General features: G+C 39.5%; 3 protein-coding genes and 1 long non-coding RNA gene across 4 annotated transcripts in view; 2 read left to right on the top strand and 2 right to left on the bottom strand.

Moving 5' to 3' along the window:
* Positions 1-21,752, bottom strand: part of LOC306968526 — a 266,351-nt gene that overhangs the window by 225,443 nt on the left and 19,156 nt on the right. The gene's annotated exons all lie outside the window — the stretch shown is intronic.
* Positions 398-2,060, bottom strand: elof1 (elongation factor 1). Its single transcript, XM_079563996.1, has 4 exons — positions 1,942-2,060; positions 1,554-1,670; positions 1,419-1,489; positions 398-883 (listed from the first exon to the last, which is right to left on the bottom strand). The coding sequence occupies exons 2-4, from the start codon at positions 1,667-1,669 to the stop codon at positions 819-821; spliced, it is 252 nt and encodes an 83-aa protein (XP_079420122.1). The 5' UTR covers position 1,670; positions 1,942-2,060; the 3' UTR covers positions 398-818.
* On the top strand, positions 2,467-4,902 carry tmem205 (transmembrane protein 205). Its single transcript, XM_079564226.1, has 4 exons — positions 2,467-2,595; positions 3,080-3,180; positions 3,261-3,424; positions 4,356-4,902. Exons 2-4 carry the CDS (start codon positions 3,081-3,083, stop codon positions 4,656-4,658), a joined length of 567 nt encoding a protein of 188 aa, XP_079420352.1. The 5' UTR covers positions 2,467-2,595; position 3,080; the 3' UTR covers positions 4,659-4,902.
* rab3db (RAB3D, member RAS oncogene family, b) lies at positions 7,588-20,866 on the top strand. The gene is made up of 5 exons (XM_079565003.1): positions 7,588-7,877; positions 12,077-12,313; positions 19,157-19,275; positions 19,471-19,595; positions 20,079-20,866. Exons 2-5 carry the CDS (start codon positions 12,077-12,079, stop codon positions 20,264-20,266), a joined length of 669 nt encoding a protein of 222 aa, XP_079421129.1. The 5' UTR covers positions 7,588-7,877; the 3' UTR covers positions 20,267-20,866.

The raw sequence follows: 21,752 nt of genomic DNA, 5'->3' as shown, positions 1-21,752 counted from the left end.
TTTTATAGATAATTGGTTGATGAACTGTACTTTGGATGGAGAGTAAAAGTTTATAATGACATATTGGACATGCAAAAATTGCAAATTTTGTAATGTAACTTATCTTTCAGTGTTTTTCAGTGTTTTGTACGTCTATCACTAAACTTGGCATCTGTGCAATAAAACACTTTTTAAAAGTTTACCTGTATCCTTGTATTTTTATTATCTCAAAATACACAAGTCAATTTGAGACTGAAACATAAGCCAACACACGTTCACAGGAAATGAAAAACACATCTCTGAAGAAGATAAAAACAAAACACTGTGTTGTTGGTACATTGATTATCAGAGTAACATCCTATAAAAAGTGCCTAATTATCAAATAAAATCATGTCATTTAGAAGATATCATATACTGTAAATACTGACAAAAGGGTTGTTTAAAAAGGGGCGTATATGACTGGACATTATCTGACGCTGGTGTGAACTTTACCTGCTGTACAAAGTAAAATTATGAAGAAATGTCAAATCACAGGCAAAGAAACTCATCACAAAATGACTTCTGATTCAGTGATTCAAGATGGGTGGAAAGACAAATATGGGAAGCATTAACATTTACAGGCTGGCACAAGTGTCCATGACGGACTATATCCAGAGTGAGGCAGTGTTCTGATCCAGTTAAACAATACCATTATCACTGTGGAATGGACAATGGAATTAAAAAGTGATAATGGCTGAGGTGTTTCATGGGGAATGATGTATGTGGTGGAAGCAACCGGCTGGATCATGATTAGGAGAAAAGTATAAAATATAAAAAGAATAAAAAATGGAAAAACATCACTATTGATTGGCTGCTTCACAAGCATCGATCCAGTCACTGTACACGTCCACTGGTTCTGACAGATCTGCACAAAACATGGTTAAGGCTTATTCTTATCGCCCATAGGAGTACGTACATCACACCATACTTTTAAAATTCTCCCATTTATTATCTCTATTCATTATCAGTTTAATCGTACCCATTTATACAACAAAGTATTCTGCCTAATTGTTCAGGGGGACCAAAAAAATGTGTACTTTTTCTGCTTACTGTCACCTGACACATTACATAGATTTGAGCAAGTCTTTTTGAGGGATGTCATGAGAACAATACTGTAATTGTCACGTAAGTTAACATTATTCTTAGACATGTTTGGCTGTTATATATTGCAAGTCATTTCTAACTGCTTTGAAAACTATTAGTTGTGTTTTGAGGGCAACAATATTGTTACTAAACTCAATACACAATAATAACACATTTGTCCATCTAACATTATGACCTGACACAATTGTACACGTTCTATACCCATTATATAGCACCTCTCCATAATTTGAATATCATAAATTACTGGTGTATGTATGTAGGCAATGGTGCATCCATAGATTTGTCCAAAAGGATACAGGTGATAGGGGTCTGGAACTCCTCCAAACAAACACTGCATGATATAATTCCTGTGTTTCGAGTTCTCTCCCTTAAACCATAAAAACAAAAAAGTTAGATGGCGAACACTCACTCTTGTCTTCATCCAAACTCACATTTTGACATCACAGGACTTCTCGTGGTTACAGAAAGGACAGGTGAACTGTGTGTCCAGGTTTCCAGTCATCTTTTTCTTGGGAGGCGGCTTTCTCTTCGACTTCCTGCGACCCATTCTGGGATGAAAAAGAAAATACTTGAATGCCAGGTGCGGAGTTCAAGCTTACTTTTTATGCCACATCGAATATTATGTATCGATAGTTACTCTGAAATACAACATCTGAACGTATAATGCATTCAAACAACACATACTGTTTACGCTAACTGCGAGCTAGCAGGCTAGAGCTATCAACGCATCGTGAATTTAAGGAGGAGTGTGTCTGGGAAGCAAAGGGAAAGACAACCTATTTTGCGACAATCGAACAAATGTTTGCAGCTCGGGATTACCTGGTGTTTTCCTCGTTATTTGTCTTAGAAAAAGCAGAGGATGCTCCGTGTTCTGCTCACTTTGAGCCGGATGATGCTGCGGCGCTGTCACGGCGCAGCTGATTGGTTCACTGTGAATCTGTTCAGCTCGTGATTGGCTCGTAATAATAACGGACAGCTCTGATGACCAATAGATTCTTTAGGTTCACCAATGAACACCCGCCTTAGTAGGATGGGTAAAATTGTACAGGATCTAGATTATGTAAAATAAAATGAATAATAGATTCATGTGTACAATGGGGTAAATCTCCTAAAATGTATACTACACCAAACATTGTCGGAAAGGTCTTTTTTTTTTTCGATGGCATTTTTTTCCTTTTTCTTTTCTTTTTTCTTTTTTTGGAGGCGACTTGAAATTATACACTTTTTTTGGCATTGAAAGACAGGTTTCATGCGGTAGATGCAGCACAATGAATAGAAAATAAAAACACTTGGTTAGATCGTAGCCTTGCGGTTTGTTTTCGCCGTTTGAAGAAGCGTGATTGGCCTGACGTTCTTGTGTGGGCGGGACCTTGTTTCAAAACAATCGACGCAAGGAAGCAGTTTTGAACCTTGCTCCATTTATTTATTAGTCGTCCCTTTGCTGTCAACTCTGTGGAGAAGATTGAAACTGAGGTGAATATGTCTTGTGCTAGTGTGTCGTGGGTTTGTGCAAGTCAAAATAAAAAATAATAACCTTGGCGCAAAGGGAAACAAAGTCGTCCATGTTTCCAGTGGTTGAGTATGGTTAGCCTAGCTGTGACTTTTACATGTGCAAGGAGCTGCAGATGACTTGGACCTGCTTTGTATTTAATCCCTGTTGTTTTGAGTAAATGATTGTAACACCAGCGTTATTACCAGTTTCATAAGTGTCCTCGGACTCTTATCTCATTGCAGCAGCACCTCCAGTCTGCACCACCCCAGCTGTCTGCTAGGAGCACTTATGCAATATTTATCACTTTGTGTCAGCTGTAACTTGTTATAGGCAATATCAAATATCCTGAATGCCTTTATGTAAACACTTTGTGGAACTGAAAGTGTCAATTTCAATCTTTGTAATACATTTCTACATAGTTATTTTTCTGATATTGAGGATTCTGTTGTTACTTTGCATTTACAGTATGGCGACTGAGGGTGAGCCCACAGACATGGTGAAAGTCTTGCATCTTCTCATGCTCTCATTTACTTGGGGCATGCAGCTTTGGGTCTCATTTATTGCAGGTAGGTAATAAAGTTGCCAAGTAGCACAAGAAAAGTAAAATGGCACTGAATGCATTTCCCCTATCCCTATGTGTGATTAGGTTTTGCCCTGGTGTGGCAGGTCAGTCGGCACACCTTTGGCCTTGTTCAGAGTAAACTTTTCCCTGCGTACTTCTACTGCCTGCTGGCGAGTAACTTCATCAGCTTGACCCTATACGCCGTGTACCACCCCAGGGAGCTGCTCGACACTCATGAAACCATACAGGTGACAATGACATGGCAGAATGATGTAACTGTTGTGGTGAAATGAGTGAATTTGCAATCACTTCCCTTAAACCATAGCCACTTCTAAAGCTATTTGTCACGGAAGTTTTTATAAGACCCGTGCCGCAAACGTGAAACATGCCCCGTGACCATATTCAGACGTAGTTCAATCAGTTTGTAGTGTCAGTATTAAATCAGGTTAGCTAAACGTTGCAAAATTAATTACATTTTTCACACATTTCAAATCTTTATATTCTTTTCATATTAGTTTTACTCTGTGGCATCATTTATAAGGCTCACTTATGTAAGATTTAGTTAAGCCAGGTTTATGTAAGTGAGTTTAACTATACTAAGGACATACTGAAGCTAAGATGTCGAAAGTACTTGTCTGATTGGGATGGCACTGAGCAAATTGTGCCTGTTATTGCCTGAACAATTGATATACTATATATATTCATCTGACTGATCATATAAAATAGCTCAACAAAAAACTGAATACATAAAAAAAAAATTATCTTGTGCACAATTCTCATTCTCTTTGTCTTATTACTGAAAGCTATGGTTTGTGTTATAGTCTCCATTTTACTGTAAGTAAGACAGAGGAATCACAAAAGGGGCAAAATTAGTTATATACTGTATAGAACTTAGCTATGTACGATGGGAGCAGAGTTGTTGTTGTTTTTTTAAATCTCGATATTTAAGTAACTTGCGATATGCAATACCGCTGTGTAATATCACGAGAACGATATTATTGCGATATTTGTCTGTCTCAGTCAGATGAAGACTTAAGTGAACTTGTGCTATATTATGGCTTTTTGCGATACGGATATTACATCACCTAATATCGCGATACAATATTTTTTGCGATGTATTGTGCTGCCCTACCCTCTATACAATATTTTTGTTACCTTTATGAATACTTTTGTTTGCAGATGCTGCTGTACTTCGTTGCCCTGATCACAGCTGGCTTAAATGCCCAATGGTTTGGCCCCACAGGCACCGAGGTGATGTTCCAGATGTTTGAAGTGGAAAAGGAGCACGGACTGGGAGGACAGACTGGAATTGGCAGTCAAAAAGAGGAATACGCCAAACTCAAAGAGAAAGATCCTAAGTACAGGGAATACAAGAAAGTATTTGGCCGCTACCATGGCCTGTCCAACCTCAGTAACCTGATAGGCTTCATCTGCGCAACAGTCAATTTAGTTTACACGGCTCTGAATCTGACCACCATTTAAACGAGAAACTCTACTCAGCTTTGTTGTGAAATCTAATTAAAATGCTTTTGTTGATAATGTCAAATGCATTGGGATTGTGCAGTAGATGAATTTTCTAATTATTGAAAAATATTACCAGCAGATGGCAGTATTTGGACATATTCAAATTTAGTGCAATAGCATTTCCATTTGTCTAAAAGTTGCTCCCAATTTAAGTGAATTTGTATGTTCCATCACGACTTGCAAACGTTTTTTTTTCACCTAAAAATATTATATTTTTGTGTCAGCAAAAGTCAGCAAAATTTAACAGCTGCGCTTGTGCCTAATTTCTATAAATACAATAATCTTCAATTTGATTTACTTTGTGGTATATTATTTTTGTTTATTATTTTTTTTCCTCCACAAATTGTTAGAATTACCATCTTCATAAAGATTAAAAATAATGCTTTGATTATTAACATTTATTTGGCATTATTTTGACAGTATGATCAATGTATCATTTTCTCAAATAATAATTGAAAAAACAACATAGATTCACCTGCATTTGCCGTGTAAAGCAAAATGTCTGCATCCGTCCCAGTGGGCAGAGGCTGGTTTAGAGCTGTCAGGGTTTAATTAAATTACGGAGAGTGATGACGCACATGAGACTCTGAGTGGGCCAAATGAAACAGCAAAACTCGGCTGGATTGACTTTACCAACTGCAGGTTACACATTAGGCCTATATATTATTTCTAATCTTCACTTTTCAAAAGTGCTCCATATAAATCACACATTTGCAAACTGCTAAATAATAATTTGTAATCTCGCTTTAACCAGATTTCTCCTAGCCTAATGTGATTTGGCACATAATTTTAGTCTTCTCATTCGGTCAGACTTGGAACTCAGCACAAAACATAATTTGCGACCTCATGCAGGGACAACTAGAATATACAGTGTCAGCCAACTCATTTCGGCCGCATGAAATTCAGATTTGTCACCATCTCAAGTGTCTCGAACTATACGGTCTACAGCTCATGTTTGTGGTGAATCTGAATTTGCTTTATTATGTACAAGGCAAGGAAATGTCTTTTGTCTCCATTTACTCACAGGAAATGTGGAAACAGGGATTTGGCTGCCTGCTGCAGACAGGTTTCTAATCCTCAGTGGTTGTGTGTACAATGTGTGTGTTGCTAATGCTGTAACATCCGGTCATATGTAACGACCCACGTTTATGACCTCGAAATAATATTGAGAAATATGTTTGCGACCAAAACCCAACTCTAAAAATATTGTAAACAAAGGTGGTTTTGAAGACATTTCGCCACAAGGCTTTGTCAGCAACAAACTATCATTTAGCAACAGGCTTATACTGAGCCGTGGGGAGACTTGATGTCTTGACTTAAAGAAAAAATCCCGTCAAGAAAAACTGGGTTTGATGTACGAGAACATAAACAATGTTAACAACACCATTACGTAATAGTGTTGAAGTCCTGGGAGAATGGTTTTCAGGGTCCCTCAAAAATCTTATTGTAATTTTAGTGATCACTGAGAGTCTGATTTGAATTAAACTCTGAGCTAGAACTTTATCCCTCATTTCCATACCAGTCTGGACACAATAACTTGGTTTTAAGGGTGTAGATGCGTCGAGACAAATGAACTTCCAACCTTTGCGATGAGTGAATGAATAATAACTCGGATGGTCTTGGGCTGCTTTATCCTGTCCTCTTTAATGTGGAAATGCAAAACTCATTGGATTTGGAAGATGGTTGCGTTGGAGTGGATTTTGCTGATTGTTCGAACACTCATGAAGTATCCTGCAGCCCCTCCACCCACTCACCCATGCTGCATTAGGGAAACACTCAGCCTTTGTCCAAATGGGCTCCAAATGCAACCACTTCATTATTCTGAGCACCGCGCTTGATTAGCAAATGCAAACAGGTTGTGAACGTTCTAATTTGTATGTATTGCATGTTTTCATATTCTTGAATGTGCTGATGTTCCTCTTCGAATGCAGGAGCCAGTATTTTATTGTATTGGCTATTTTGAAGCACAATCATCCATTAAATAATATCTTTGTTGACTTTTTTCAACCAGCTCCTGGTCTAGACTACATTAAGCTTTATGTCTGTATTTAAAAAAAGCTACATTGTAGTCATTATTCACTCCACACCTGTAGGTGGCAACCTACTATTGTAGCTACAGCTGCCCTGGGGCAGACTGTCCACTTACCACGTGGCTGTAATGTGTTGTTTATATCCTGATTCCTTATTATATCAGTGCCCTCTGCTGGACATGTGTGTAATTCTTCCCTTTTTCAATTTTAGCTGCCCCCTAGTGGCTGGAATGAGCACTCTATTTTATTTTTTATTTTATTTTTTTACATACTCAGGAAGTCTCGTTAAGGTAAAGAAATTATAATAAATAATAATAATAATTTGGGAGTGAACAATTTTGTTTGATTTCAGACCTATAGAGAATAGTTTCCAAAGACATGGAAATAGAATTGTTCCTCCTAAAATCAAACCTACCCTTATTTACTATAGGACAATGTCGGGTCCCATTACGGCAAGTAAGTGCACAAAAGATTTAAGATAGAAAATAAACTATTTAACTGGTAATGTCTTTATTGCGGCTTTGTAAACTACTTTTGGGCACCATAATATTAGACATGAAGACACCTGGACTCGACTCTGCTGATAGCCTACATATAGGGGAATAAAGCTGTTTCTCAAAAGCAAAAACGAAGAGTCCGGGGTAATAGATGCTTTGTGGCGAGGGCAATTTGAGCACTGAAATGACCAAAACACAAGCCAAGACTTTGAAAACATAGAGAAGCAGCAGGTGGAGGGCAAGCATTGATGGAATGATAACTCAACAAAACACATTTCCAGGCATGTTCTTGCCATGAGAGAAGAACAATGTAACGTGGTTGAAAGTTTAAAGCCCCCTTAAGATAAACATTAGTGTGTAAAAGAGGCGTGCGTGGAAGCTGCGACCTCTTACGCATGCGCCAAAGTCCCGGAGTTTTGTGTGTACACTACAGTGGAGTCACATCATCAAGCCCCTTTCCGCAGTTGCTGCTGTGGACGAACAAGTGGATCAGACTGGAAACGAAGAGCCTCCAACTGGGACTGCAGTTGTTGGACGTAAACCCTGTTTCCACCTGCGCACTTGTCTCGCGCTAACTTTAACCCCGAAAAACCACACGAGCGTTAAGGAGCGAGAGGCGGAAACTGCTCGGACCACTTTAGCGCACTGAGGTGAGTGAATATTCAGCATCAGCCATCGCAGATGTGGCCGCAATGTCGATGTAGAAAAACTTACAGGGTCCATGGAAAGAAAAAGAAAACGCATTATGTTTATTGGGGCCTAAAAAGCTGGTGAGACACTTGATGATCTTCTGGTCTGAAACTGGCATGGCAAGTGTTGTGATAATGTGCAGTTGAAGCTTCTGAGTATTGTATAACCTTTGCTACATCATGCAGTTGTTTCAACATACGGTGTATTTACACAGTTGTATAGTCTTTTGTCTAGACCTTTTCAGTTCATTGGTCAAGCAAGCAGGGCAGGATTTAAATAGATGCTTCATTGTAAGTTCTCTCCAGTTTTCCTGTCTGCAAATGCTATTAGAAGTCTGCCATGGCTAAGTTATCTATACACTTTAAAGAGCCATATTAGACCTTTATGTCAATATCACCCTTAACTTTGTGTCAAGATTTGGGATGCCAGTCCATTTTATACCCTTTACAAGTGTTATAGTTCATTTCTTATCTTTATTGCAACCTTTCATAGAAGACATAGTGCATTTAACACATCGATCCTGTAGTTGTATCTCTTGTATTCCTTCATTTGTTTCTGTTTCCATGGGTTATATTGGGGCGAGCAGATGTGACAGCTGCTTGCTAATCAATAGTGCTCATTTCCCAGTCATGCCGTCTCAGAGTAATGAGCTAACAATGCCACCCCGGCTTCTCCATCACCGAACCCTGTGCGGAGCAAAGGCCTGTATTTGTTTGACTGCAGATAATGCCAGCCAGCGTGCCATAAAACGAGCTTCCATTCTCCTCCCCTGACCCAAAGCTTATCTGCCCGGAGCACCTATTGTCACAGATGATGCTGTGATCTGAGTGATGGCACAAGCAGCAGGTGGAAGCAACTATCAGGACCATCTCATGTAGCCGTGCAGCGTGACAAAGCAAATGCAGATAAAGGCTGAGGAAGTCGGTATTATTCAGTACTGTTGGGTTTGTTCCCACAGGGATTAAGCTCCATCATCAAAAAAAATGTGGATGGAGTAGTATCACGTTCGTCATGTAGTTTTGAGTGACCCTCTTTTCTTTGTTTCTTCTTCTGCTGAAGTGCGATTTCCTGGATTTTGTTGCACCATAAAGACAAAACTTTTTTTAAGCCCGTAATCCATTACCGAACCCACGTGGGCAGTTCTTTACTCAAAGTGTGCCATCAATTTGCTACCATGCCATAAGCTACTGTTTTGTAGCGTCATTTCCACTGCTGCCTGCAGAGGGCACTTCAGGTTGGCCCTCTGCAGAAGGAGCGGTTGTCTTGTTCTGCACATAGTGTTCGGTCTGAAGATGTGAACACTTCATTGGCTGGATGGGGTGGATGTGTAGATCGGCGGAGGAAGCTATAAGCAAGTGGTTGTTCTGTTGAAGAAAACAGTTGTTACTGTTTATGCGCTGGGTTCTTATGAACGATGGGCTCTATGTAATAAAAGTTCTCCATGTAAAACAGGTTTCACCCCAAAGTCCACAGTTACCCCCATTGAGCTGAATAAAGGGTTGGGACTACCATTGTAACTGCAACATCGCAGCGTTACTTTGTCGCTCGCAATATGTTTAGGAGGAGGGGTTTCAAATATAGTCGCAAGTAAAGAAAGCAGAAATGATCAACAATCATCAACTAAAGCTAAAGGAGCAGAACACTGGAACCTGCGACTTAATGAGATTCCTATTTGCCCATGAGCTGCTCTGTAAACATAGCAAGCATGTGACAAGTTTTGCCTTTGGCTTAAGTCAAGCTGATGGGAAAGTCAGCAGTAAAAGTGCTCTGAGTGGTCATTGCTATGACACCAAATCCTTCTACCCGGGACCCCCTGAAATCATGTGATGTCGGATTATTCAGCATGACAGATTAGGACCCGCATTTACTTAAGCATTGGACTTTGTGTAATTCCCTAAAGACACAACAGTTGTGAAAGTGTTCTTTATGTTAGCCTCCTGTTGCAACACCGACCCTCGTGCAAGTCTCTGCAAAGGAAGACACCACAATGAAATAGTTGGGGAAAAACTGAAATATGTTTATTTTGCTTGAGGAAACTTCTCCTGTGTAGCAAAGGAGTCAACAACAAAAATTTGACTAGTCTAACAGCTACATTAGATCTTTTCGCTATAATGGGATATACTCTGTTATACTCAGTCATTATTGTAGTTAAAGTGCAGACTGTGAAAATGAGCAATAAGCAAATGTTAATATGAATGCTTACAGTTGTACTTTGACAGGGACAGAAGGGGGTATTGTGATGTATTAAGCTATTAAATTGCAGTTGCAACTAGGATTTAACGCTTCTTGTATAAATAATAATAATAATAATTGTTTTAGTTTTGTGATTTGTGTTAGATTTGACTATAAATTATTTTAATTCGTCCCGTGGCACGGTGGTTAGCACTCATGCTTCACAGGAAGAAGATCCCCAGTTTGAACCCCGAACAGAGCCTTTCTGTGTGCGTAGGTTTCCTCTGGGTTCTCCGGCTTCCCCTACCACTAAAACATGTACAATAGGTCAGGATTATGTAGTTTACCACCACCGTGTGTGTGGAGTGAATGACGTACAAATCCCTTAAAACTGTGTGAAGCGCTTTGGGTGCGAAAAGCGCTATACAAATAAGCTTCCATTTAATTCCATTAACGTGTAAGAAGAGACTTAAATATGAACTCCGCTCTGCTAACTCCTTCTGCATCCCATCACTAGAGAATGAATAATGCATACAATTATGAAGCGACTTTGAGCGTCGGGAAAAGCACTATATAAAACTAATGCATCATCATTATTATGATTAAATCCAAGCACCGGACTGTGGGGGACAGAGCCCTTGCCTCTGCTGCCCCCACCCTTTGGAACTCACTCCTCTTCAATATCAGAAAAGTATGACTCATTGATCACCCCTAAAAAAAACTGCTCAGAACTGTCTGGCTTCAGCTCGCTGACATTCTACAATAACATACCTTAATCTTTTGCTTTCTTTGATTTGAAGAGTGCCATCTAAAGAATGTTTTAGTACTGATGCAAAACTAAACGAATACTATAATACTATAGTTATTATGTGTATAGGATATTGTGCAAAACTCAAATAATGAAGCTCTGCAGTTGCTATTTTGCTTGAATTGCAATTAATAATGTAATTTCCTTTCTTACTCTTACAATATCATAGGAGTAAAAGATCTAAATAATACATAATGAGGGGTCAATGATCCTGTGCAGTCTAACAATCGACTACTTGCCCACAATGTCTAAGCTGTTTGACCAAACAGCCAATAATGTAATATTCTCTGGGATAGCAATCATTAAATCATCTCCAGTTTGTGCACTAATGCCGTGAACCATTTTACAAAGAGCTTAACTGATTGTGTGGTCCGCATCAGCCCTGCGGCGCAGTAATATTACCTCCTAAATGTCACTCCCAGCCAACAATGCAACATCCCTGCGTCTATAGCCTCTGGTCGTGCCCTGATAGATCACTCTCTGTCTCTCACTCCCTCCCCTGCTTCATCTGGCTGGCTAAAAGCCCTACAAAAAACTGACTGACCCGGCTGCTAATAGGGCTCAAATGCAGCGATAGGGCTTGGTTTCCCCGGAGAAGGCTCAGGGGCGGGGCCCAGCTGCTGCAGTCGGTCAGCCGTTTGTGTCTGAGGGTTAAGAGCAGGCTTTTAGGTGCGCTCTTGTTTTCACCAGTATCCTGTTTGGGCGATGGTTTAATGGGGTTTATTGTGATACCTGCCCCAGGAGAAGTTGCGCTCGCATGAATGGTAATCAGACAACAGACTGACAGATGGCGCGGCTTCAGGTCATCTTGAATCTGCACAGGGAACAACTTTGGCACAGTGGGGTTAGTAACAGGATCAGGCCCGTTTATAATCACATCTGCCCAAGCTCTCTGAATAAAGATGCCTCTCCAATGGCATAAACCTTGTTTCTGTAATGTTCTTATTAATTTGGATGAAAGGTATCTCATCCACTAAAAGTTGTTGGTTTTGGAGGCTTGTGTGGGGTGAGAGAAGTTTTGGCAGGACTAATAATATTTAAAATTAAAAGTCCATGGCTATAATCCAGGGCTACAATTATCATTTTTTGACCATAAATAAAAAACAGGTTCAAATACTGTACTCCAAAACGTGTTGTTTGTATCACAGTCTCACTTGATTCTTTTTTTTGCTCTGTTAGATGGCAGCCAATGACTCGAGGCTCCAGCAGCAGGCGTCTCAGAAGGATGCGGCCGACCAGAACTTTGACTATATGTTCAAGCTGCTCATCATCGGGAACAGCAGCGTGGGCAAGACCTCTTTTCTGTTTCGCTACGCGGACGACTCCTTCACCTCGGCGTTTGTCAGCACCGTGGGCATCGACTTCAAAGTAAAGACCGTGTTCCGGCAAGACAAGAGAATCAAGCTGCAGATCTGGGTGAGACAGTTTTTTCTTAAGTGTTTGCTATTAACCAGTTACCTGCCATCCACACCTATTTTCAGAAACTACAGGGTCTTAGTTTTACCTTCATTGAAGATGGACAACTCCTGTACGACTGAGCGCTTGCACAGACATACAGGGTCTTAGTTTTCAAATTAGGCATCGCACTGGCTGTAACAAGAAAAACGCAACAAAAAAGCGACAAAAAACGAGAGAAAAATGTGAAAAAGTGACCAGATAGCGAGGAAAAAAGCAGTGAAAACATGACCAAAAACCCCACATCAAAAGCATGTCAAAAACAAATAAAAAACATAACAAAAGTACGTCGAAAACATATCAAAAGCATGTCAAAAGCACAACCAAAAAAACAAAACCAAAAAACACAACAACAAAAAAATCACTTATAACGCCAGACTAACCATATAAATGTCTGTGTCCATAGAGTAATTATAACCATTTTGCATTTAAAATACCTTATGTTTGAGCAGCATCAGCTTCGTGGTTGTATAAACTACACAGCGGCGGAGTGATCTGATAGAAAATAGTCCCTCAAAATGCGATCGCAAGGTCAGTTATATTCCAAAAATTATTCTATCGACACAGATATTTATATGGTTAGTCTGGCGTTATAAGTGATTTGCCTCAGGTGCTCTGTGGAGCGGGTCAGACTGTTTTTAATGCAGGCTAGCTGATACCATAGAAATGCGCTAGCCTAGCACAAGCCCAGCGCCACGTAGCTCTTCAAATATAAGAACTGCATGAATTACAAAAAAAAATATCTCCAGAAATCAGCAACACTCTGGATAACTAGGAAATGAGGCCCTATGTCAAAAATCCTGAAATATCCCTTTAAGGTGGGGGTTAAAAGGTCACATTTTTTTACAGCTTTCTTAGCCAGATAGGAGCTCTTTGCCATGTTCCTCCATTTCCCTCCAGGTTCCTCCGGCTGCCTCACATAATCAGGAACTCCCACCCATGCTGACACTCACGACAAAGTAACACACTGCAGCCCCGTATGATGCTAACACCGATGTATGACAGTGAAATATATCCACACAGCGGGAGGAGGGTCTTTTATTGCCACTCATATCAACATAGCATTTTCTATTGCGACCAAAATGTGTTTGAAATGCTCACCTGAAAGGAGTGGACAGTCAGGCAGCAGAAAGTGATAAAAGGTCGGAGCATACGTGGAATACTTGCAGCTTCACACTCCCATTCAGTCAACACTACTTAAACATGAGCGGTGGGAACAGCCATTGTCACATTCAGGTTGTAAAGTCTTCCGAGCAGGACTTCCTCATATTACATAAGTGATGGCAAGTGTAATTATTCATTTGTCAACAAAAAGTGCTAAAGACGTGTTGAATTTGAGACACACATTCTGAGGTTTTCCTGGATTGCCCTAGGTGAGTTGTAAGTTCAGTCTGTTGTTTATTACTGTATGTTTAAAGCTCCAGGACTTGCAAAGCACAAATATGTGGCAATACAGTGGCACTATCCTGCAGTGGTAATGAAATACTCACCTGGCTTGCTTTAGTTTTATTGAGACACACATTTAAGAAATTCCTTATCATATCACATAAACGTAACTGGCCAAATGATCGTCCTAAGGATCACTGAAAACATAATATTGTGTAAAGATGTTCAAACGCTCAATCATTCATCATTCAGTTCATTGCAAGTTTTAACACCTTTTTAGCATGTTGTAACAATGCTTGTTTGCATTGTAGCTTCAGTAGTTGATCTTATCGAACTCTGCTGCTGTTGCTGCTGCTGGTTAAGTGGACAACTAGCAGCTGGTGCACTGTTTGCTAATACAAGCACAAAACCTGGCTTTCCGGGTTAATCTCAAACAAAATGTTCATGTGTTTGACCGAGTTCACCTCAGGCCACAACTTTACACCCGCAATATGGCAGCTCTTTACGTTGCTTTCTCATATCCTCTTAACTTGATTAGCTTTATGAGATCAGGCTAATAAGAAGAAGTTTCCAGGTCTATTAGATTTGAGTTGTGTATGGAATAATTACCGCTCCACACTCTCTGCTCCGGCATGACCATAACACTCTCAGGTAAACTATTAGCTTTCAGAGATATTGATAGATCTCCATTTCATATAAAGTCTAAATACAGAGCACATGGATATACAATTATGCAGTTTTCTGGATAATAGCAACACATCAGAACATGCAAACTCAAAATACGGCCACCACAGTCGAACAAAGATGCTAATAAACCAAAGTCTGACTGATCTGACTGATACTGGGTAATCTCCTATTCCATAAGCAGTGTATTGAACTTTCCACAGCACATATCCTATAGCAAACAAACACAGCCAATGCCATTGTCTTCATATGGTTAAGTTGTTCAAACAGATGATTCACTTTAGCCAACACTGTATGAGCCAATGGATGATGCACAAATGTATGCAGTGTGAATCAGAGGCCGACGCCTAAACAGACCTCCTGTTCCCTCACTACCTGATCAGACCTGCCACTGCTGCGGCTGACCAGGCACACTTAACAAATACTCTGATTAAAAATGTGTGAGCTGTACTAGACGATTGTCCAAGATGTATCAAAGATATATCTGACCTCAAGCTGCTGCCCGTCTTTGAGGAAAAGGTTCCATGAATGACCATTATAGAAGTTTGTTTTTCTAAATCTACTTGTATGGTAGGCTTGCGATATTGTTTGTTTATCAAGAGTAAATAATGATGTAAATATTTACATTTCAATTCTGTGTCTATTTGAGATTGGTTTATTGCAGCCAAAAATATAATTGAATCATGATGCTTTGCAGTGCAGTCTTTTTTTCTTTCTTAAATATGACTGTGAATAACCTTTACAAAAGATAAGACCACGAGACTCTATAGAATATCACATCACATACTGTGTGATTTGGTGGGATTATATAATTACAAAATCACTAATTGCAAGGAGTTTCTGTATTATCCTGAGTCGCTCTGACGTAACCTTTAATGTTGCTGATTAATGACTAAGAAAGGTGGTATTTCCTTGACTCTAAAGCAGAGGAAGTCTCTATCAGCAGCTCACCCACACAATACAATTGCACAGTCTCCCAGTGCTGTGCATTTGAAGTGTGTGTCTTCCAACATTATGTTAATAATCTACTCAGCCTCTGTTGTCATTTCACATCGGCTGCCTCTGGAAACAGTGCTACATTACAGTTGTAGATCAAAAGAGCAACTTCAGAAAAGCGTTTGCAGCATAAGCTACTTGTGTGACACAGCATCTCTGTGGGTGAGACTAGCAGTTGCCAAACAGTGGCACGATTAGCTCTAGTGGTGGCACACATGTTTGGGTTTATGTCCAGTTATGACATGGTTTAAGAGGCATTACAAGTCATTAAAGGAATTGTGCCAAAACTGAGGCCTTAAATGTCATTTAGATTCAAACTGGCATTAAATCTAAACTTCTAGGAAATAATGCGTTCAACTGAACAATTTTTCCTGTCTACATTTGTCAAATATACAAACAATCTGGTCTAAAACACAATCAGCTACAGTTTTGGCTGAAATTGTATGAAATTCTAACACTATTTCATCCTCACAGGTTTCCCGTTCTGTCCAATTTGCTTGTGGATAACAACAATTCGTTTTTGTGTATAAACCCTCATCAAAAACCTACCCAGAGTGGTGTTTTGTTTCATCCATGCATGTTTCAGTAATCCTGCTTTTTTAGTCCATCTCTCTCTTCTGCTCCCAAAACACCAGCTCACACTCCTGTGTACGTCACACAGAGATTTCCATGATGTTTGTTCTGATCCTGTCCGTGGTCAAACTTTCTTGCTCACAATGATATCCATGTTGCCCAATACATAGCTGTTTTGCATTGTGTCATGAAGTGCGCACTCTGCTGGTCTAAAGTATAACTGCATTTTGCCATAAACATAATCATATACAGATATTTACAAATGCAAGAAATATAAAGGCTATGGGGTAAAGTAATTGTATTTGAATTGTTTTACATTTCATAATTCAATAATTTAAATCTTCTGACTGAAATAATGACATAAATATAGTTATATATAAAAAAGTAGTATACTTACCTTATGGTGATGCACATTAGATAAACATGTGTATAATATATGAAGTATTAAACACGTCTGCCTTTTATCTGAGATCCTTCATCTTTCTGTTCAATCTTAAAAATCTCTTCCATTGTAAATACATGTTGAAGGTATTACAATAATTATGTATGAGCTGAGTTCAATATTTACATCACTATTGCAACTTATCTGTATTTGTCGCCCTTAATAGCCTTAATATCATTACCCATGTCGGCCCACAGAATTCCACATTGGTTGGTTTTACATAATAAGAACCTGTGGAGATCATTTACACAATATATTGAAGCCTTTATGATTTGCCAGTTGGGACTTTTCAAACTGATTAGATTGTGATTAGTCAGGTTATTCTTTGTCTGAAAAGCTTTTCATTCTAACGCTTTATCACATTACAAAGTGAACAAGTTTCAGGGATCTAAGCGACGTACGTCGGGGAAATTAGTATCTACATCGCGGCCTCAGTTCTTCCATAATTCTATTGTCAATGGATGAGTGCTACATGTTCTAAAATAGGCCCATGGTGACGCATGTTTAAAGCTCACAATCCTGCTGACATCAGAGCCACTGTCCACTGAGAAATGAGTGTAGCATCACAAGAGGATGCACACCAATTACTTATACACCCAACCAGCCACTTTATTAGACCCCTCTGCCCTGCTCCAGTGCCTTTGTATGTAAATATATATCTCTGTCTCTCAATATGTCATAAACAGACAGGGCTCAGCTATTCAAAATCATATTAAAAAGTAATTGTTGAATTGAGAATTGAGAGTTCCTGGAATTCCACAACAACTGAGAGTGTAATGGAACATTCATAAGTATAGCCCTATTACCCCCTTCTCACTCTCTGTCTTTCTGTCTCTCTTTCTCTCTTGAATGTTAGTAAAGTCACGGAGGGTTTCCAAGTAACTATCTGCCCTGCCATGACATCACAGGAGGTGCTGGCTTCATTATAACACAGTAAACCAGTTACATGTGAAGCCGGACATCCCACTGTGATGAGAAACATGTATCAAAAGGCCATCTTTGAGGCAGATAATTGGTGTAAACAGAGGCCTTTTGATAACTAGCTGAATGGTGGCAAATGCCTGTGATGATGAATATTGGGAGCAGACGAATTAATATGACAAGCGTCAGTAAATGTCCGTTTTTTTTATTGGGCTCGACCGCCTTAACCAGACAATCATCTAAAACCCAAGAACACACAAACTACACATGTATTTGCTATGCTATTTCTTTGATCCATGTTGTACTACAATTATAGAAACTTGATTTGATATTTACTGAGCAACAAGGAAAAGAGTTTAAAGCTTATAGTTTGTTGTTTGTCATTTATATGAAAAGAAAGCTACAGCCTTCATATGAGTTTGACTCTGAGGCTCTTACTTTAATTATGTATTTGTTCTGTCATTATTTACCTGTTACAAGTTCAAGGTAAGGCAAGATGTTTGTAAAATGTTTCTGTAAATATTACATCATGGCCACAGATATGAGGTAAACCAGCCATTCCCAAGGTCCAGGACATTGTGGCCCCCTTGATGTAGTGACATACTTACTCTATTCAAAGGATTTGTTTATATATATAATTGTACTAAAATGACATGACAGAAAGCCACATCGAGTAATGCATGTGAGTTAGATACTGGTTTAAAGTAGTGTAATGTAGCAAATAAATGGACATTTCCTTTCAAAATTCTTCAATGCATTGCTGTTTTGAAGGAGTTTTGGGGGCTTGTCTCTGTAATGCCTGTAGTGCCTCCCAGGGGACCATGGACCCCACTTTGGGAACCAGGGAGGTAAACTTATTCAAATCAAATATTGGTTTCACTGATGACCGTAATGCTGTTATTTCCCCCCACAGTTACAACATGTACATTTACATTGTATTATTTATTTAACTATTTACATTGTTAAAAGTTGTTGTTTCCTGAGGCCACCGTCCGTGGGCCCTGACAGTGAATGCAGCTTGTTTAGGATGCTTGTCTTTAAATATGTATTGACTGTTTATGTCTTTATTTAGTTGCCCACTGTAGCACTTATTTGATATCCAACGTAAAGTGCATTACAAATGAATTGTATTATTATTATTATAAATATCCAATGAGAAAGCAGAATGACTACCACACTTTTGTGCCAGATTCTAGCACCTGCACCTGTCCCCATCAACTCCTAATTAATGCTATCAGTCGAAGCAAAGTTTGACTTATGGAGCTTCTTAGTTTTTAAATGAGGATTGGCATATCTACATGTCCTCATTTTGTGCAAGTTTCTGTCGTAGTCTCAGTGTTAATAAAAAAAACACTAAGAGCTCACTCTATAAGCATCACCTAACTGATTTGTTTTATTTCAAACAATGAGAGAGGAAACCACTAAATTAAAATGTTGGTTGAGGTACAAACTCATCCCGAATCTTCCTGACATATTTGTAACATCCCAGTTCTTCATAGGGACATGTTTATTGGCACATTTCACATTTTACAGGGTCACTTAAACAAAAATGTGAGAAAACTCTCCTGCAAGTTCATGAAATTGATACAAATGCTTTATATTTAGAGCTACAGTGTTTTCTCCACAAATGTCTGAATTAAAAATATACTAAAGGAAGACAAATCAAAGAAAAAAACAATCAGGATTAGCTCCTTTAAGTTTGTATTTTACAATAAGGAAGTCATGCAGTACTGTTGAGCAATGCTGCCTCCTTGTGGTGAACCTTCTTCACTCATAGTAAAATACAATGTGAATGTGCACAGGACACAGCAGGACAGGAGCGCTACCGGACCATCACCACAGCCTACTACAGAGGGGCCATGGGCTTCCTCCTCATGTATGACATCACCAACCAGGACTCCTTCAACGCGGTGCAGGACTGGTAATCTGGCCATTTTTTTTTTACTGTGCACACTACAGTCTGCAAGCATACACACATTTGCTAGTCTGAAACAGAACATTGTATTGTTAATTTAAAAAAAAAAAGTTATTATTAAAGTTATACAATTGCAAATCATAAACAGAATGCAAAATCATGAGTTATTTAAGGTCGTGTTTGGTTGTGTCTTGGCTACAGGGCAACTCAGATCAAGACTTACTCTTGGGACAATGCACAGGTGATCCTCGTGGGGAACAAGTGTGACCTGGAAGACGACAGACTCATCCCGACAGAGGACGGACAGCGGTTAGCGGAGGAGCTAGGTAAAAGCTATTCAGCCATTAGATTAGTGTGATGTAAGCTTACTATGGTCCGTGATGCACCGACTGTGTGTATAAACCCTCATAGCTTTGTAGTTATCACAGTTCATGATTCAGGCTTCTCTCAAATATGAATACTCCTGGGTGTGTTTTCAGATTATGTCATTTCATAGCAACAGATATCTAATGAGTGTCTAACATGAGACCGCTTAAGTTCACGTAGGGATCAATAACAGGGAACTGAGTAGGTTTTTTGTCTTTACTAAGTTTTATATGAGTTGTTCCCTACTGTTAGCCAACAACATAAGTCTTCAGAGCAATAACAGGGGGAAAAATTACTTTGTGCACCAAAAGAGAAACCGAAAGTGAATCCCAGACATCACATGGTAATCCACATTTTTTTGTTTACAATTACCCCACTAAGAGAAAGATGAGGCTTTCCGTTAATATTAATACATTCACTAAAGGTTTGTTTTGGCGTCACAGGTTTCCACTTCTTTGAGGCCAGCGCCAAAGACAACATCAACGTGAAGCAGGTGTTCGAGCGGCTGGTTGACGTCATCTGTGACAAGATGAACGAGAGCATGGAGGGAGACATGAACCTCGTGTCCGACCACAGGACCCAAAGCCTCAAGGACTCGCCCTCCGACACCCAGAGCGCCTGCTCCTGTTAGTCACTCTGTGTACTCTGTGGAGACCTAATCATCCTGTGTGCCTCTGATGCCGACCATGCCCCGGTGACGCCAACAGGACCAGTCTGCTATTCCCCCCACTAATGTTGGCACCCTTAGTAACAAAGTAATTGTGGGTTCAGGAGGTATTCACAACCCTGAATACTTATGTCACTTTTGTATTCTAGTGTGATATTGTTGGGTAGTTGGTGTATTTTTATTAACAGAATATATATTTCAGGATTTTAGTATTGGTAGCTCCATCATAAAGTGGAAATAATGAAAGAGATCTGGAAACGTTCTGAATCCACTGAGTGTACATGACTACACATACTGTATATCTCAAGCCCCAACTAGCTGCTTCAATTAAGTTTTATTAAATCCATGCTATTATATTATTCCAGGGTGCCAATATTGTGAGGGTTCCCCATAAGCGGCCACTGTGTGCACTGTAAATAAAATCGTCAGTCTGTTTAATTCCCCTCACACCTCAACTGCCTTAACCACTAGCTTTTAACTCTGTACTGAAATGCATTTTAATGTGCAATTCTTCTTACAGTCGACAATAGGAGGATGGCCTGTCGTAATTGGTAGGATTTTATGAAATAAGAAGACGAAGATCTTTATTTATATAATAAGGTTGCATGTGGCACATAGATACAGACAGATTGATATGCCCCTGCATAATCTCATGCCTTCATTATAATACCTATGCTGAGATACTAATTTGAAATTTGATTCTGTCTATATACAATAGCATCTGGTTGTTTCACACAGTTGTTTCAGTTATTGCTTTGACTGAGTGCCCAGGCCAAAATGGGAGCAAGTACATAATGTGTTTCACAAGTATACATTCATTAATTGATTGCTTCAGTTTCATTAGGGCAGTAATAGACGTGCATGTGGTAGATGCGAGCGTACAACTTTACTTCCAGATTCCGAAAGATGGATATGAACAGAGACTAGTGCCTGTTTTTGCTCAGTACTAATGTATTTGGAGTACATGGTTAGCATGACAAACTTGAGATATTTATTTTTTTCTGCAAGGAGTACTGAGAAAGGGAAATGTTGATTGAGTCGAGGTTTGCTCACTTTGTATCTTTTTACTGTATGTGTCAAACTGCTTATGTCGCATCCACTGTAAGAGCTTTGTGCATACCCTGTATTGGGAATCTTATTTTAAGTATTAAACTATATCTTCATTGGTGCATGGCAAATCAAGTCAAGAAGCCAAATCGTTCTGTGTATTATCTTTATGTTGCAGTGCCTTCTTTACTCGCATCTGCATGCTGGTTACATACTGTCAGTGAAAGGTTGCAGCGATATTGCAGTTGCCATTGCCACTCGTGGTCGGCCGCCACTCCCTGATGTCAGTGGTCACTTATCTCACTGGTCAATACTCCTGCTAAACAGTGATAGTTGTCCTAACAATGAATCGCAGGTTGCGTCTTATTTAGACCTGGTGAAGTCTGTGACTAGAGTCAATCAT

The sequence above is a fragment of the Gobius niger genome, assembly GCF_951799975.1.
Source record: "Gobius niger genome assembly, chromosome: 10".
In the NCBI taxonomy this organism is placed as follows: domain Eukaryota; kingdom Metazoa; phylum Chordata; class Actinopteri; order Gobiiformes; family Gobiidae; genus Gobius; species Gobius niger.
The sequence above is the reverse complement of the archived record's forward strand: the minus strand, read 5'-3'. Positions and strand labels throughout refer to the sequence as shown.